This window comes from Gymnogyps californianus, chromosome 2 (assembly GCF_018139145.2).
Source record: "Gymnogyps californianus isolate 813 chromosome 2, ASM1813914v2, whole genome shotgun sequence".
NCBI classification, from domain to species: Eukaryota; Metazoa; Chordata; class Aves; order Accipitriformes; family Cathartidae; genus Gymnogyps; species Gymnogyps californianus.
Window position 1 is genome coordinate 161916067 of NC_059472.1, and position 19215 is coordinate 161935281.

General features: G+C 37.6%; 1 protein-coding gene across 1 annotated transcript in view; it reads right to left on the reverse strand.

The window, feature by feature from the left end:
- Positions 1-15064: 15064 nt before the first annotated feature.
- LOC127012703 (sodium channel protein type 5 subunit alpha-like) overlaps positions 15065-19215 on the reverse strand; it is a 67799-nt gene continuing 63648 nt past the window's right edge. The window contains exons 24-26 of the mRNA XM_050890937.1: positions 18671-18771; positions 17609-17873; positions 15065-16242 (exon numbers count right to left, since the gene is read on the reverse strand). Of these exons, the coding sequence (XP_050746894.1) occupies positions 15065-16242; positions 17609-17873; positions 18671-18771 (1544 nt within the window). The remainder of the gene's footprint in view (positions 16243-17608; positions 17874-18670; positions 18772-19215) is intronic.

Consider the following 19215-nt stretch of genomic DNA (forward strand, 5'->3'; position numbering starts at 1 on the left):
ACAGTCTATAAAAAGTCAAAGCGTTTAGAGGGAGAATGTACAGAGGTATTTAAGAAGCTGAGCAATATCTGCGTTTGCAAATGATACAGAAATGGCTTAATGGAAGTGGGCAAATATTTGATGTTAATGGATATTTAAACTTAAGAAAAATTAATACTTAAAGACAAGCGAAGCATATTCATGTGATGTATGTTTGCTATTAGAAAAGAAGAATATTCATTAAATGTAAAGTAGTTCAATCTACAATAAAGCTGAACAGTCAGCTTAAAGTGAGCTTCAAATTGCCCTTCAGTTTTACCCTCCACAGCATAGCAATAACTTTCGGGTAGGAAACGGTTACTTAAAAATAGTACAAAATAATTTCATTTCTTAGTTCTTCTAAAAATAACCACCAACTTAATTCTGTGTGTTTCCTGACGATGCTGTAATTGGTATGTGTGTACATACCTCTCTGTTATGATAAATTATGCTATTTTATAGCAATTCAAGAAATAATGAATGGAAGGTAGATTGTGAAAAATGATATAGCAGGTGCAGCAATCAGTCAGGATCTATCCAGGTTTTTACACAGATTTCATTGCTATAGTAACAGGGACACAATAGCGAATACAATGGCAGCTTTAATTGGGAGAAAGCAGACAAGTTGCACAAGTGGAATCGTTTTTGAATATATTTCTGGAATCTCACAACATCACCAGATTTAGTAAAGATTAATTTCTGGTCCTTTCCGAGAAGCTAGATATGATTTGGAAATCTTAACTGTAAATTCCTTTCACATTTCACTATCAACTTCTTTTAAGGATACAGTGTGGGTTTTCATGTTGTAACTGATCCTAGTTTTTCATTTCATAAAGATGCATCAATCAGAACCATTTCAGCTGCACAATGTGGGAGAAAGGAGATGAAAACCAAATAGAAAGTGTTAATATCTAATGTGTAAAATAGACCCGCATTTTTCATCTGGGAAAGGAAAAATGTCAGTGTTGTGATACCTTTTCTTCACTGTTGCTAACAATACTTCATGTTAAAATTCTTTGACAGATTTCAGGTATGCAATGCAGAATTATATAGTCATTCATCAAAAGAAATCTTACATACTCTGAGCAGTGTACCTACAACTAAAATAATAAATTATACCTTTTCGATTGCAAGTATTGTGATTTCTAATGTCAACCAACACAGACTGGAAAAAATTAATTTTGCAACTTCTGTGTATGTACTATTTCAGTATAGCGATTTCAGTTAATTTAGAATTGCTTAACTGATACAGTTTTAAACAGATAAATTAAGGACCATATCACCCATCTTATGCTTTCTCTTTCCCATAAAGAAATCACCATGATGATATTTATATCATAAAATTTCCATTTTTTGGGGCTGTGTTGTTGATTTTGTTCTGTCAATGAAATTATGGTATGGAAACTAACCTCCAAAATGCATAACTTTGTCAGCTCAGGAGCTATGTTCATCTATACAATGTTCCTGTGCCTTTACAAAACTAGAACCTTTTCAGTGTTGTTTTTTTTTTTTTTATAACACTTTTATAATACAATGGAGACTGAGAGCTTCTGGTCAAGAGGGGAAACCCTCATAAATTGCTGTTTATGGGATGAGTATTAACATATGTGGGATTCGTAGCCCAGTCTGAAGCTGAGGAAATGGTGCTGCAGAGAGCTTTTAGTGATTTATGAAGGCCTTTTACTACACAGAGATTAGAATAGTTTTTATAATATATTACATTGCTGCTTTATTTTAAAAGAATAGCTGAAGCCATTTTCTGATTCACATAATAGTGAAGTCTAAATGGTATAAAGTAGTTAATTGGCATTTTTGTCAAAATAAAGACCTAGTATAAAGGAATCTCATTTCCTTTTATCAGAGAATGAAATTATATAAAAAAAAATCATGGTGATGTAAAATTCAGACTCTTTTGAATGGGTAATTGGTATTACAGAGTAACAGGAAATTGCTTTCTTTGTAAGTATGTATTAAAATCATTCTGTTACATACAGTAATCTTCAGCTTTCTAAATGGTCCAATGCACATTTCAATCAGGAAAATTTGCTTATCATCTACTCAAATGGAAAAATATGGATTGCTCTTTTCTCTCTCCTCAGTGGTCTATCAAAATAATACTAAGAGAATTAGGGTAGTGAAGTAAATCAAGTTAAAAAATTAATATTCCTAATACTATTTCATCAAGCAGCCTTAAGTATATCTAGAGATTTCCCTAGCTGTATCAGACACTGCTTATTTACTCTTTAAGAAACTTTTTTTATCCATTATATTTCTATTTTTTATGATGAAGCAAAACACAAAAACCTGATTATCTGATGTAAATCAGATGCAACTTCAGTTAGCTGAAGATATTACGCCCTGGAATGAAGGTCCAGGCTGGTAAGAATAAACTATAGCCTTCAGGAGCAGCCAATTTTAAGGACTTACACACAGAGTACAAGTGGATAAGCTATTTAATACATAATAAGATGATTGACTAAAGCATCTGTTTGGCAGAGGATGGTCATTTAGAGACTATATTATTCATCAGATTGGAATAGCTGAAAAAAATGAGTGTCAAATACCGTTTAGAAAATGAAGTCCTCTTCTGTGCGCAAGATAGTTGTAAAAGAAGATCTAAGCTGAACAATCCCCAACAGTTCGTTATGCCAGCTTTGCACTTTGAGCTACATCCTTTATTCTTTCCACCTTATCCGGAACAGAGGAGCTTGTCACTGCCCACTGTCTTCAACAGTTTTCTGCAGGAATTTTCACATTTTTCCCTTTGTAATCTTGATAACGTAATTCTGCATCTAGTACATGTTTCTGTGAGGTCTTTCTTCAGCATCTTCGCCTCTTATTTTGTGGTTTCCTGTCTGATGATGGCCTCGCTGGCTCTTGTAGTCTGTGGTAGAAGAGAACTGAGCATATAGTACTTTTTTTTTTCCAATTTTGGTACATTTTCAGTTGATCTTTAAACTTCTTATGTAACAGAAGGAGTGTGAGAAGAGGCATACTTCATGGTCAAGGCATCAGTTCATTACCACAAGGCTTTCCAACTTAGTATCTCAAGACAGTTGAAGACCCCTAATCTTGTTGATTTGAATTGAGCATGTTCATTCCAGGTGAGATGTCTAAGTCCTCTGACTGAGGGCCCAAATACCTGCTCTTTTGCATGGTCTACCATTAAATCTGGGAACAGCAGCAGAAATTATTTGGGGAAGGAAGAGAAGTTTTGTATACAAGGAGCCACATTAATCATAGGATAACTATATGGGTATTTGCAAATTGAGAAATTGTTGTGTTCTTTAAGCCAAAAAGTAATTTAATTTGATGATATTAAAAAATAATTAATTAACTTTTTAAATATATGGGAATGCTTTCTTTCATTAAATTATTTTTTTAAAGTCATGCTCATGTGGAAATTAAGATCTTTTAAATATCAGGTATCAAGAACTTTCTTTAAAGAACAACAGGAAATGACTAATACAAATACACAGTGAAACCATTTGGTCATTTACACAAAGGAATCTTCCTCCAGCTCTTTAATGGACTAATGCATGCTGAATTGTAATGGGGCTAATTTGCTCAACACCTACTTAAGGAGAAGACGCTGGGGTGCCTGATTTTTCCCCTCTCTTGGGTCTGAAAAACCAATATATTGCCTACATGAAAGCATCTGTAACACTTTGATAGATACAGTGAGCTGCAGCCAATGCATAATTGGACGATGCGAAGAGAAGTGTCTAAATTGCCTCTCAGAAGACATGCTTTAAAAGTCTATCAAATTCAACAAACAGACTGGAAAAAATCTAGGATTTGTTCCATCACTCATCTCACCCTTGTCTTTTAAAGCTAAAACTAGAGCTTTGAATTTGTGGAAATAGGAACACGCTATTGGAAGGTCAAAAGAATCTTCTCCTGCTATTGAAATGTGTTCTGTTCTAAGCATCTGCACTTTGTCAGCCACAAGTATTTTTGTGTCAAAATAACATAAAGGCCAGAGGAAGTAATAATCTGAAATAACATCAATGTCTCACCTGTGTTAGTCATCCAAATATTTCTTGCAACCCGTGAGCTTCATTATCCTCCAAAAGAGAAAATTCAATCTGTCTACTGCAGTTGGCACTTGTTGTAATATATCATAAACACACAAGTGTATTTGCACATATAAACACATAAATTTGGGGTTTTTTTCTGAAGTAAATCAAATGTCCTGTAACTGGGGCCACACTTTTATGTTATATTATAAGCACTTTCATTCTTATTTACTTACAAGAATACAAACATTTTCTAGGTACCAGACATAAAACACATACAGCACAAGATATTTAGAAGCTGCTTTAATTCTCGTATCTTAACCATAATATTTTTATCATGCATTTTCTTGCAACACATAAAATATAAAGAAATTAAAGTTGAAAAGGAAAAAAGGTGGGAAGAGAAAAGGTGAGAGGAAAAGGAAGGAAGTGCTTGTATTTATCCACAAGTTTCATACAGCATCTTATTCAGTTAACGTGTTGGGTTTGTGTAGCGGGGGAGGGTCTACAGGGGTGGCTCCTGTGAGAAGCTTCTAGAAGCTTCCCCAGCTCCAGGTCAGACCCGCCTCTGGCCAAGGCCGAGCCCATCAGCGACGGCGGTAGCGCCTCTGGGATAACAGATTTAAGAAGGGGAAAAGGCTACTGAGAGAGAGGAAGAAGAAGGAGGAGGATGAAGAAGAAAAAGAGGAGCTACAGTGAAGAGAGGAGTGGGATGTGAGAGAAACAACCATGCAGACACTGAGGTCAGTGAAAATGGAGGGGAGGGAGGGGGTGCTCCGGAGCAGAGATTCCCCTGCAGCCCGTGGTGAGAGGGCAGGCTGTCCCCCTGCAGCCCATGGAGGTTGACAGCGGGGCAGAGATTCCCCTGCAGCCCATGGAGAACCCCACACCGGAGCAGGTGGCTGGGCCCAGAGAAGGCTGTGACTCTGTGGGAGAACCCAGGCTGGAGCAGTTTGCGGAGGACTGCAGTGCATGGGAAGGACTCACGTTGGAGAAGTTCATGGAGGACTGTCTCCTGTGGGAGGGACCCCACGCTGGAGCAGGGGAAGAGTGTGAGGAGTCCTCCCCCTGAGGAGGAAGGAGCAGCAGAAACGACGTGTGATGAACTGACTGCAGCCCCCATTCCTTGTGCCCCTGTGCCACTGGCAGGGGAGGAGGCAGAGGAATCGGGAGCAAAGCTGAGCCTGGGAAGAGGGGAGGGGTGGGGGGAAGGTGTGTTTTTAAGATGTGGTTCTATTTCTCATCATCCTAATCTGATTTGATTGGTAACAAATTAACTTGGTTTCTTTTTCCCCAAATTGAGTCTGTTTTGCCTGTGACCACAGCTGGTGAGTGATCCCTCCCTGTCCTTGTCTCGACTCTTCAGCCTTTCATTGTGTTTTCTCCTCCCCATCCCGCCGGGGAGAGGAGTGAGCGAGCGGCCGTGTGGTGCTTTGTTGCCAGCCGGGCCTAAACAACGACAGTTACTGAAACTGGATTAAATTTCTTTTTTCAGTGAAGGAGGTTAACTTTTGACATAAAGGATCTTTTCGTTTGCAAACAGAATCATCAGTTCATAATACCAGAACTGGTGCATCTGGTAGGGATTACTTTTTAAGGTAGCAAAATCTGGCATTTTTCACACAAAAAAAAGGCTTTATAGCAACCATTACTTTGGTATGTTAAAAGCTTTTATTTGTGAGGTGTTTGGCCCATAAACTTTCTTTGGCTTAAAATTCAAGCAAAAGCTAAAGGGATAGTGTTAATAGCTGGGTTTAATTACATCCAAAAATCTTAAAAGTATTGGGATTTATGGGAACATGCAAGCATGATTCCACTCTTCAGTTACAACACTGGGCAACCGTAGGACTGTCTGTGTTTATTAATTGGGGTACCTATACCACATATCATCCAACTGCTAAGTCTTTGGGAAGGGCAGACCTTCTTATAGGTTTCTGGGGATTTACTTCTCTTCCTGGTGTCTGAGGCCAGCCAGAGACTTTTTTTTTCTACTGTGGTAAAGGACTTGGGAATTCAACTTTGCATTTAGTAGGACTGGCACCAGCAAAAGGCCAGCAGCATTATAAACCAGTAAATACCTTTATGCTCTTCAACACCATAGAAAGATGGAATAAGATGAAAGCCTTACAAGAAGGATGGAATGACACTTGGTTATGTAGAGAAGAAGGTTTACTAAATCGCCTTCAGAAAGCCAGAAAGTGTCTTGAGGAAATGGCTTATTACTCCACAGACATTTACAGTGATCCTCTTTGCTTAAATCTATGAAATACGGGCACTGTTTAAGCAGTGGCCACAAAGCCAGATTTGAACCATTGCATCTGCCGGTGAGAAATGGCTTGTTGCACGGTGTGCATGGTTATAACATGAGTGGGGCAATGATGTGGCACTTGGAAACGAAAGCCTCTGCCAATCAAGGCCATTGTTTACTCCTTTACTACAGCTGGATGTAGTATTCAAATCCACTAATCAGCATCATCAAACCAGGGAACATGGAGATAGATTTCACTTTACTTCTTATATATTATTCATGGCATGCTATGACACATTATGAAGTTAATTTAATTGCACTGCAATTAAAATACCTGTTTCTGTATACATAGATAAACATACAAAATTTATAACCTTAAATGAAGATGGCTGTTGTCACTGTCTCTATGATCATTAAGATGAGCAAATAGGTTCTAAAATTGTAATTTTTTCTTTTACCATTGCCCCATCTTTAACAAATAGAAAAGCCTTTCTCTAAATGTTTGCTCATTTATATTCTTGACTCTGGATAATTGCAGGAAGAAGAACAGCCATGCCTGGTTGGCAGAGTCCAATACTCTCTGACCAGATTCTTTTAGATATTCCACGCGTGGAGGGTGTGATGTTTAATATCAAATATACTTATTTGAAGATATTTGATGTTACATGGGATTTTTGATTTAGCAGAGTGATTCATAATATGCTGAAATCACAATACAAATGTAAGGTTACACTTAGCAAAATATAGCCATTGCAATATAAATTTCAATCACAATACCAACGTTATCTCCATTACCCTCTCTGTAATATGCTCACCGTCATGACAGTGGGTGTCCCCAGTCACTGGGAAGAAGTATGTGGGTTGAAGCAGCTCAAGTCCATTGTTCTCTTTGAAATTCTTTTGTTCACTGTTCAGTTTTTATACTCTCTTTTCAGCTTAGCCATGTATACACCCCCCCCACCCCATGCTGTTCTCACTAACTCAAGGAGACACTCCCTTTTAATGAAATCAGGGAGAAACGTTTACACCACCAGCTGATCCACTCGACTGTTGATAGCTGTTTATCTAAAGCAAAGGCCACCCTCAGGTGCCCTTTGTGTTGAGATAAGTTGGCTTTCTTTGCAACAGCTTGTTGTCAGTCACACTCTACATTATTCCCTGAGCTTCTTGGGCACATCCCCCTTGCCCATCTCTTCTGAGCCTTTCTCCATTGTAGGGTTTTATTGGGCAGTCATATAGGAAGAAAATATCTTTGCCCCAGACAGAAAATAGGGTAAATGTAGAAAATTGAGTTGGGCAATATCAGTTTAACAAACAACAAGATTCTCTTTTGGCAGCCAGGTATATCTATGCATGTCACCACGCACGTAATGAAACAATACGACATAATGAAACAAAATGACACTGAGATGAATTTTGATTTTAAAGAACAACTTCTATTTTATTTGAGATGGCATTCAGCTGAAGTAGAATATCAGTTTACGCATTTTAAGCATTTATCAGTTGAAGCATTTCAGGCTGAAGCGGCAGGCTGTAAACTGATCAGAACATATAGTGCAAACATACTTTTAGATATAGTATTCTCAAATAAATACCAACTAGTCACATGAGCAGCAGAATTAACAAAACCCTAGTTTTTCCTATGACTTTGTATTTTGTTGGTGGATTCCTGGGTGTATAAGAAAGTGCAGTTTGCACTGACTTTATCCATGCTTGTACATTAATACCCTCTCCTTTCTATCTGGATTTTTTGGGTGTTTGCCATCTGGATTATTGGCTGTTTGTTAAAGGATGAGCCCCCTACTCAGGGGAAAGTAGGAGACCTTAACTGTTACCCATTGTATTTGGTGTTCTCACAGCCATCAGATATTCTGCCTTTTGCACAGCTGGCAGACAAAACAATTTATAGGAGGAAGCTGAAGATAAGTAAGGTGGACGTAATGGACATAAGCACAAGTTTTCTATTGAATGGGATGTCAGAGAGCCTGAGAAATGAGTCATGGGCACTATGTATGTGTAGGGAGGAACTGAGTGCCATTCTCTGAAGGTGCTGTGGTGGAGTCTTGTTGCTCCTATTTGGATTAAAACTTACTGTTATTTCATTGAAAAGGGGAAGAAACTTTCTACAGATGCTGTTCAGAAGGGGGAGCGGGGAAGCAGTAGCTGGAAGTATTTTGGTGGATTTCTGTGTACAGAATCTGTCTTCTTACACAAACATGGATTTCTGGCTGCAGCAGTTACAAGCTTCACTAGCAGCAGCAGCAAACACCGTATCAAGTGAAGAACAAAAGGATGACTTTCTATTTGCCTCATTATGTCTGTGTTGTTACTGCAGCCAGAGCCACACAAAAAAACAGATAATTGAAGTAGTGGTATGAAATCTTTGCTGATAAATTCTGCAGAGAACGCTAAGACTGCTAGCATAGTAGGACTACTATTAAGATACTATCTCCAGTTCTACTCTCTTCATTTCAAGAAGAGTATGAATATAGAAAGGAAAATTTACATAAGAGTTGATCTTTCCAGTGACTACTTCAATTTATCTTTGGGGACAAATGCTACCCAATGTTTGGGCAGCAAGGTAGGGTGGCTGTTGTTTTAAGTCTAACCTGTGAATCTCTAACCTTTGAATGCTGCTGCGTAAGCCCTTCTTCCCTGGAACCTGGAGAGAAGAGGAAACTGCATTGCCCTCAATCTGCCCAGAACTCTAGCAGCTCTGCATTAAGGTAATGACTATTATCAAAATCAGGTTGGCCTGTCTTGCCTTAGCTCCATGGAACCATGAAGCAGATAACTGCAACGGATTTGCCCAAACAGCTATATTTTCCTGAGGCATTGCCAAAACATTTCTATTGCTCTTTCAAAAGTCTCTGTAGATCAATAAAACCACTTACTAAGTTGATGTCTTCACGTATTTTCTCTGGAATTGGCAGAGCAAAGAGCCTAAACTTGTGCCACCACATTCAGCTCTGGAACCACTCAATATCTTTATCCAAATATTTATAATGGATGGGGGTACTGAAGAAACTCTCGGAAAGAAATCTGACATGATATTGCAGAAGTTACAGAGGATTCATCATTTGGTTCCCAGGGGTGGACAGATAAGAAGTCTCTTGTTAATTTGCACTAATTTGTCACCCTATCATACAGAGACACTACAACTGCATACCCAAAATAATACTGATTGGTATAGACGCAGACTCCCAGATAATACAAATGGCTGTTGATTAATGTGGGTAAGTCCTGTTTAGCCATAATATTTAAGTTTGAAAAGCATGTGGCTACTGTCATGGAATCATAGAGTAATTTAGATTGGAAGGGACCTCTGAAGTTCAACTAACCCAACTCAAGGCAGATACACCTTCAAAGGTAGATCCAAGTTTGGAGCTAGATCAGGCTGGTCAGTGTCTTGTCCAGTCAAGTTCTGAGTTTCTTCAAGGACAGAGATGCCACAACATCTCTTCACAATTTGTTCCAAAGCTTATCCACCCTCACTGCGGATTTTTTTCCTAATGTCTAATCAGAATTTCCCTTATTGGAACTTGTGCCTGTCAACTCCTATCTGTATCACTGTGTACATCTGAGTTTGGCTCTTGCTTCTCTACAACCACCCATTGGGTAGTTGAAGTCAAAAGTAAGATCCACACTTTCACCTTTTCTTCTTAAGACTGAACAAACCAATCTTTCAGCTTTTCCTTGTATATCATGTGCTCCAATGTCTTGATGGCCCTCCAGTGGACTTGCTCCAGTATGTCTCTTGTTTTGAGGAACCCAAAACCGGACAAGACTGCAGTTGCATTAATTTGCAACAGACATGGAATTTGATTCTTAATCATTTATGACTACCACTTGGTAGTAGAGCACTGGAAAGCTGTGGTTGAATTAGTAAAACCTGAGATAAACTGGGACGGTATAAAGCAAAACTTGGACTATTTTGTTGCCAGATTGACGATGAAGTAGGAATTCTCCTTCTGTTCCAAGTATCAGAAATATTGGACATTTTGCCTTCCAGTGTAGATCGATCAAACAATTTGCTGGGAACTGCTTATGTATTTCTTAGGAATACAGACCTCTAAGATACTGGTGGAGTCTTTTTTTATGATATAGTTTTCACTTGTGGAACTAAAATCTTCTGCTTGTTATGTGGGCAGGGAAAGCATAATGGATGCTCTGTTCAACCCTCCTAGATTTAGCATGCAATATGTGATTGCCAGTGATTCCTGAAGTGTATATTCAACATATCAGACAGTCCTTTCTCATCCGAAGTTCATCTCTTCTCCCCATCCATTTCCATTCTCTTTTCCTGAACTACTATTTCCTGTTCAAGGTTTCTTTTGTACCAGCTGCTTCCAAACAATCAATCATCTGACCTTTTAGTCGTACCATTTCTTATTCTTCTAATCTCTCGTTTCAGGCTACCCTCCTCTCGCTAGAAATTGATGACGCTTAGGGATACCAAAGGGGAAGGATCGTTACGCTGTTATTTGATTAGTCATCACAATCTGTGGTGTTTTCTTACCTTTATCTTGCATCTGTGATGAGACACTGTGATAAGTGAATTGGCTAATGGGATTACTGATACTCCATTCTTAATTTTGTGTTATGTTTCTGTATCATTCTTGGTGTTGATGAAATGCAAGCTGGGCAATGACTTTTTTTATAATGCAACTAAAAAATATTAATAACCATAAATTTGTGAATTCAGCAACTGAAGACTGAATAACTGAAGAAACCATCCGAGTCGTTCAGATATGAGAAGAAAGGAGAAGGGAGAGATGGCAGAAAGTCAAATAGTTCTTCCTTCCACACCATTATCTACATGTAAGAGCCAAGTTGGTTAACATGCACATAAGTTTTGGCTTGCACAGGCAGTCGTTGCATGTGCTTCCACCACACAGACTTAGCAGACAGCACATTAAGCTAATGTTAAACAGTAAAAAGGAAGAAGATTGGGAAACCACAGAGAAGGCTCACTGGATTGAGACCTGCCCAAAACATGGTGATCCCACCTGCCAGGACAGCAATATGCTTGCTGAATTAGGTCTCAGTAACTACAATATATCTGTTCAGTTCTCCAAGGTATCTCCAAGGCAACTCCAAAGCAGAAGGGGACCGATAGCTGGAATGGATGTTACTGATCAGCAGATACTCTGGGATAGGGTCTAGGGTGTTCATACTGAAGGCAGTTCATGTTCTGAGGAGCAGAAGAGGTGGACAGCTCTGCATGTGCCAGGCCCATTTTACTGCTCTTCTCTGTGAAGCAATTGGCAGAACCTTTCCTTGGCAGGTGAGATAGAGAGAGTTCAGAAAGTAAGCCTGTAAAGTCTGCTGAAGCAAGTCTAAGTCAGACTTGCTATTAGCTGGCAGTAGTTAACAATAGTATCTAAATACAATTCCTCCATCTTTGTAACTTTTTTCATAAATATTGAAAAATTTGTTCTACTCAGTTTCAGTATAATATGATAGACCTCTTCTCCATCACTTCTAGTAATAATCCTGACCTCTGCCTAAAGCTGCTACAGTTGTTGGGTGCGCTATTCTTACGGGAACATTCACTCTAAATATGAGTTAGAAAAGGGTATTTTGGCATGTCTTCTTGCAGAACGTAAGTTGCAGCGATTTCTCAAGTTGAGACAGAATGTTTACCTCACTGATGACTTTGGAAAGTGACATTGCAGATGACACACTTGTGAAGCACAATAACCTTTGGTAGGTTCAGGGAAAAGATGCCATGATGAGATTCTCTTTCTGGTACATTTCTTTTCAAACAACTTAACTACACAGGGGGCCTCTTTGAGTCCTGAAGAAACACTATGGATAGCGCAAACATTGCAAGGTTAGCAGTAACTGAAGAGCTCCAGAAAATAAAAGGACAGGTTCCACAAAACCTTTATGGAGCCTGTTCTCAGGGATACAGGGCTATCACAAAAGTAGGAGAAAACTCTTAATTACCAGTGGTCAGTTGCTAACTATTTCTACACAGGAAAGTGATAAATGGAAACGTAATAACAGAGTTCTGCGCCACCACTAAGGAGGCAATGTTGCTCCGTATTATATTGCTGGTCCTCAGGAATTCACAAGTAGCTTTACATGCACAGTGTTTCCTAACCAGAGGGATCCCCTATTCCTTTGGTTTCGCTGTTCTCTGATTTAAGTATCAAACTTTATAAACAGAAAGGAATATTCTTCCACTGTGTTCCAAGCATGCCTGACCACTTCTCATGAAGTTCACATATGTCCAGGCAGTTTTACCTGGAGGAATGCACAGTTCCAGATACCAGAATTGTCAAAAACTCCCACTTGTTCACTGCTATTAACTCATCACCATATATAGCCTTCTTAAAGAAATTCTGCGTTGCCTCAGCAGCTGAATTGGTTTTGGGGCAATTCTAGTGTGAAGCCACTGCAACAGCTGGATATGACCATTCTCCTTTCAACCCTGCAATAGTGTGCTAAGGCTACTTTAATGCTTAAGCAATACTAAAAAAATGTCAGACTTTTAAATTTGCACTGTGGTAAATTCAGGTGCTTTTGTATGTTTCTGAGGTAAAATAATCACTAAGGATGTGTTCGTGCCAGGTGTGATTCTGCCCAAAATTGCTGCCCCTGCAAATGGAAATAAAGTGTTCACCTTGGAAGTGTTTCTAATTCTGGACAAGGGCACAGCACCTGCTGTTGCACTCAATGTAATTTTAAATTGTAAAGATCAGATCAATTTAAAAAAAAAAATTACATTTTGTTACATATTATTAATGTTTAAAATTGTCTTATATGGCTTTTCCAGTCTTTCCTTCTTTTCCAATATGCAAGAACAAAGCACTCTTATCTCTTTCCTAACAAACATCTCCTGCTACAGTGCTATAGAGATATGCTTGAAACTACCCCTCTGGAAGATCCAAGCACACAGGAGAATATTTTTTTTTTTTCATAATCATTAAGGTCTGTCAATCTGTCTTATGTAAAAACCAGAACAGTCAGCGAACAAGCACCTACTGAGAACTGTGGCTAGCTTGAGAGCCCAGGACAGAAAGAGAGAGAGTTATGACATTATTTTCTAAGTCATTTACAATTAATTTAATACCGCCACGCTGAAGTGTACAAGTTCGACATCCGTTTCTCTTAAGACTGGCCATAATCTAAAACGCAGTGTATGCTGCCATCTAATGGTATCTGATCGTTGAACAAAAGCTGTCGGCTCATTCCAGCTCACACCGAACAGAATAAATAGTTTCACCTCAAAAGCACCACTATGCACCGCAGGCACAGAAGCAATCCGCGCTGGCCAGAGGCAGGTCTCAAGCAAAGCCACCAAGTATCTCGGCATCCCGGTGCTGCTGACGCTGAACGCAAGTTTCTGAGTTATCCTAAGAGGTCTGCAGACCTTCTTTGTCAACTTTTTTCTGAACAGAAGGTAGTTCTGGAAGTAATAAAGCTAGTTCAAACCGTACTGTATCTGAACTCTCTAACTCTCACTTTTCATGTGCCTTTATTTGTCCTACAAATAGCTTAGATCTGACTACATCTGTCATATTTTAATAGTATTTAACAAGGGAAATGACAGTAAAAATTGAGTAATAACCTTATTGTTCCTACTATTCTTGGCCTGAAAATGCTAAATCTTTTCTGATTCCCTGTAAAAAGTAAAACATTTTCAGTTGTCTTGTGCTAATATGCAGCTATTTTTGGAAAATTATACTACTGTGGTTCTACCCCTCTAATAACAGATTATGTCTTGTAATAAACTGAAACTGAAGATACATCTTACAAAACAGACAAAAATGCGTTAGGCATCTGAACTCTTTATTGAAGAATCTAAAATAGTCTTATTTCATTAGTAGTTCTGAGGCCACCACGACACTTCACCTGACCAACCTAAACTGCAAGAAAACAGTAAAAGTAATATTAATATACATCATTTATACGTTTTTTTTTCAGAACCAATGAAATAAGTACTTCCTCTAACTTTAATAAATGTTGTCTCATAAGATATACCATGAACTCCTTTTCAGATTACTAAGTAATACTTTCTATGACATTTGGATGAAGTATAATGATGAAATTTTATATACAATAATTCTTAAGATTTTCTGGAAACAATACCTCTTGCATAACATCCTTTGATTTGGGTAACTATTATTATCACAATTTTCATACACTGGAAGATACAAAGAACAAATCATACACAACTTTCAAGCACAGACACCTGAGGATGATATGTTAAATTCATTTAGGTGCATGTGGAAAGACACCTCAAAAATTCTTAAGCATAAACAAATCCATCCAAAGGCACTAGGAGGAAGATGGTCCCAAACACCATAGAAATTAGTGGCTGATTGTACTCAAGTGTCTTGAGTGAGCTCTTTTACAGAAAACGCAGTAATTATTTAATTTTGTTACAATAACCAATTTTTCAAACGGGGCTTTATCTCTGAAGAGATATACATTGTTCTACAGCCTTGTGGGCTTATAAATCATATTACAGTTACAACTGATCTTTTACAGACTTCTTCTGTAAACACAGAAATATGAAGTAATACAAAAAATGACAGGTGTAAAAATTAACTCACCTACTTCAGTAGCTGAGGAAAAAAAAATTCCATGGTTTGATTTTCCTCTAATATTTATTACATAGTTGTTCAAATCTTAATCGTTTTAAGAAGCATTTGCAAAATTGAACAATCACAATACTTAAAGGCTGCCATCATTATTCTAAATTCAGAGTATTATGCTCTGGGATCAAAATATTTTCTCCATCTGAAAATAACTGATATTGGTTCAATCAAAAATGCGGCAGCCTGGGGCAACCTTCTGTGTCCACGTTATCGCTATCTGTTTCAGCAATACCATCATAAAATAAAGGGAGAGAGATGGAAGATGTAGTCCGTGATTTATCTAGCTTCCTACCATTATTTTCATTAAGCATTGATGCAATAAGACTTTCCTTCTCATGTGTTTCTTCTTCAAAGACAGCACTGTTATAATGTTTATGACGGTGTAAGAAAGATTTATTTTTAAAAGAACGCTGCATCAAATACCTCCTGAAGGCCCTTTGAATAACAAGAGCTGATACCTCCTCTTGTTTTCTTTTAAGGGTAGTAGTAATTGGCTTGTAAGAAACTTTAGATAGATTGGCAGGCATAAATTTTTCTTCCATGTGTAATTCAAGACCATCCAAATCTCCAGAGTCTCCCAAGACCCTTTTGGTGAAAGCAAGCAAGATATCCAAGCAGTGGATCTTATCTCCACTAACTATAGGGAGGTCCATGGATATGAGCTGAATTTTATTAGGCTTTGGAATGCGTAAGGGTTCTGCCAGAGCATCTGCGAAGTCTGAAAGAGCAGAATATTCAATAAACTGTGATGCCTGAGGATCAAATTTTCCCCAGGTCTCATAAAACATATCAAAGTCATCCTCACAAAGAGGATCTGTGCTTTCTTCTGTGGCAACACTGAAGTTCTCTAAAATGACAGCTATGTACATATTTACAACAATGAGAAATGATATAATGACATAGCTTACAAAAAATAAAATACCAACCTCCTTATTTGTGCAATTTTTTTTCTGTTCATCTGTTAAATTTAAGTTGGGAGCACATGAATTAGATCCTTTTAATAGAGGGACCAAAAGACCATCCCAGCCAGCTGATGTTGTAATTTGGAAGAGACAGAGAATGCTACTATCAAAGGTTTGAAAGTTGAAAAGGTTATCAATCCCACCTTCCCAGCCAAGACAGGCAAAGTTTGTCATGCCCACAATGGCATAAATGAACATAACCAGAAAAAGCAAAAGACCAATGTTGAACAATGCGGGAAGAGACATCAGCAATGCAAAAAGAAGAGTTCGAATTCCTCTCGCTTTTCGAATTAATCTCAGGATTCGGCCAATTCGTGCTAAACGAAAAATTCTCAAAAGTGTAGGAGAGAACAAAGTTCGAAAGCCTTCAGAAAGTCCAATGCCTTTGAAATGAAAAAGAAAACAAAATGTTGTCAAGCCATATCAATGAAATTCCCTATTTATGTCCATTTTGTTATACTCTATGCTTTAGGTGTTGAAAGTAACATTGATCATACTACCTCACTTTCAACAAAAACATTATCATCAATACTGCAATTGCTTACAAAAGAGCTTAGGAAAAGAAAGACAAATTGTAATACCTTTAAATATTAAAGAGGTACCAAGATTATGTATAGTTTGGAAACTGCATTCTCCCAGATTTCTCTAATTCAGGGGATGAAATTATGCATTGCTCAAGTACTTAAAAAGTCCTTTTAAATCCATTCAGCTCCTGTGCTGGAAGCTATAGGGCTTGTCTCCTAGCTGCTGTCTGATTGCTGTTTCTTCTACAGGCCTAAGCCATGTGCTAAATGTGAGACTTTCATTAATGCTTGGTACTTGAATGAGATCAGAGAAGAGCAAGAAGAAAAGAAAGGAAAACTGTCTTTCAGGATTCTTCCTCCATCACACCTCATTCTATGATCCTACTATCAGAGTAATGATAAAGTAGTAATGTAAATGATTACCAACAGAATACTTAAGAAGTCAGCATTTTTCTGGGTTGCATGGGATAGCAAAGGGATACTGTGCTTAGGGATGAAGCAGAGAACTCAGATCAGGTTTTTTTTCCCATCCTTTATTATATGATATAACCTGAGCCTGACCAGGAAGCACAGATCAAATAAACTGTACAAGAAACTAAAGCTATATATGACCCTTTCTAGAGGAAATGACAAGCATTTAGTCTGATTTGAAAAGCAAAACAAAACCAAGCCAGTTTTAATAAGAATTTTCACAGTCACAAATAGTGGCCCAGATTTAGAATGGTGCTGAGCAATTAAATTTTCCTGAGCTTTCTAAATCAGCCCTCAGGATCTGCCTTCTTAAAAGAAAGTCCTGGAAAATGAAATAAATCTTTCCCATTTTTCATACAAATATATTTTTAACCTGAATTTACTTTTACTGTGAAAACAACAGTTAACGTGATTACATGTAAATTGAAAGCATAAAAACATTAAGACAACAGTTTAAGTACAATAACTTAGAACAGATGCTACTGCATTAAAATCCTATTCTGTTAATTACTCAATAAAACTCATACTTTAAAAGAAAAATTGAAAACTATCCATTTACCTTTTAGTACTCTGCAAAAATACATGGGAACACAAAAATATATCCTTTTAGAAGGAATCACTTAGCATATGGTTTGAAAAAGTACAATGGATCTGGAATTTGTTTATCAGATATATGTAAGTGGTTACTTCATAGTGAAATTTGGCTTAGTACTGGTAAGACACATTACCTGATCTAATATTGATTGATACTTACTGACTAGTGAAAGGACCACAACAGCTAAATCAAATATGTTCCAGCCACTGGTGAAGAAGTAATGTCTTAAGGCTAGTATTTTGATGACACATTCTCCAGTAAATACCGCCACAAAAAAAAAGTTGATTTTATTAAGAACATCCTTGATGCCGTTCTGGCTATTTTCTGCCATCATAACGACCATATTTAGACAGATGAAAGTCACAACAGTAATGTCAAATGCTTTGTGCGATACTATATCAAACAGTAATCCTTGGAACACATTCTGTGGAGAGAACAAGAATAACTGCTTAATGCTACTTCTAAGACCCAGGCTACATTCAAATATTAATCAGTAATTTGTGCTTAGAAAGAGAATTTAAGAGAATATAAATTTAACAACAAGCTGCTAGAAGCATTTTTACGTGATTTCTATAGACCTTCAAAGAACACACTCAATACTTGGCTAAGTATTTTCAGGTATCATGCAACCACATTTCCTTAGAAAAAAATTATACAGCAGGAAAACATTCAGAGTACATTGTGATTGCTCTTTTAATAGAAATACTTATTGAAGCAGACATTTTAGGATAAGCAATTCTAATTAAAATGTCTTCAGCAAGAAAAACTCTGAATAGTTACTATGTGAAACCAGGCCTGGAATTAAATTTAAGAAACTACAAGAAACAAAGCATAAGATTATTTAAAAGTAAATAACAGCCATGGGGCATGTACTACTCACTATTCATTCTCACCTGCAATAATCCAACCTAGTTGCAGGAGCAATATCATGCAACTTAAGTAACCAAGATCATGTTATGAATATAAAATACTTAATATGAACCTTTATAAATAGGTTGTACATTTGAATAGGTGATAAATAGGCTGTGCATTTCCTTAATTAATATCCACAAAGACTGTATTAGATGGAATTAAGAAAAAGAGAGTAAAATGTAAATACTATATTGAATGAGGAAGATGATGGGCTCTGAAGTGAAATTTAATTCCAGATGCCTGGGTACTGAGTTTAAAGATGGTCACCATCTTTATATCTTCTGTCATATTCTACTTGAGATGTCTCACCAATGGTCTTGGGATGGGTTTTTGAGGTTTCTTGGATCCAAGTTTTTTTAGGGCATTGTAGTACTTTTTCTGTTCCTCAGTTAAAAATAGATCTTTTCCACCTAAGTAAAGGGGAAGAATATTGTTGTTCAGCTGAAGTTTAAGCAGTCAACTAAACAAACACCAGCAAGTTTAGTAAAAAAAGTAAGTTACAGCTGTCGTGAGTGGGATCTAAGAGAGCACAGAGACAAAACGTGTCTTCACCATTTCTCCTTTTCCCCTTGTTCTTCAAAAAGACGTACTGCAAAGCTGATCAGGGTTTGATCGTGAAAGCCTAGTCTAGGCAGTGTTCCCCAGTCAGTTTCCTCAACTGTGAGAGCCTTTCTGAAGTTTTACAAATTTATTTCCTATTTTAAAAATGACATAAGACTCATCAACAAGTAAAATACTTTCCATTTATATTTTTGGGAAAGGTAGGAACATATATATTCTGGAACGTATATTGCTGGGCTAGCAAGTAAATGGAGGACTACGAATAAGCACTTTGGGACCAAGTTCTATGGTGG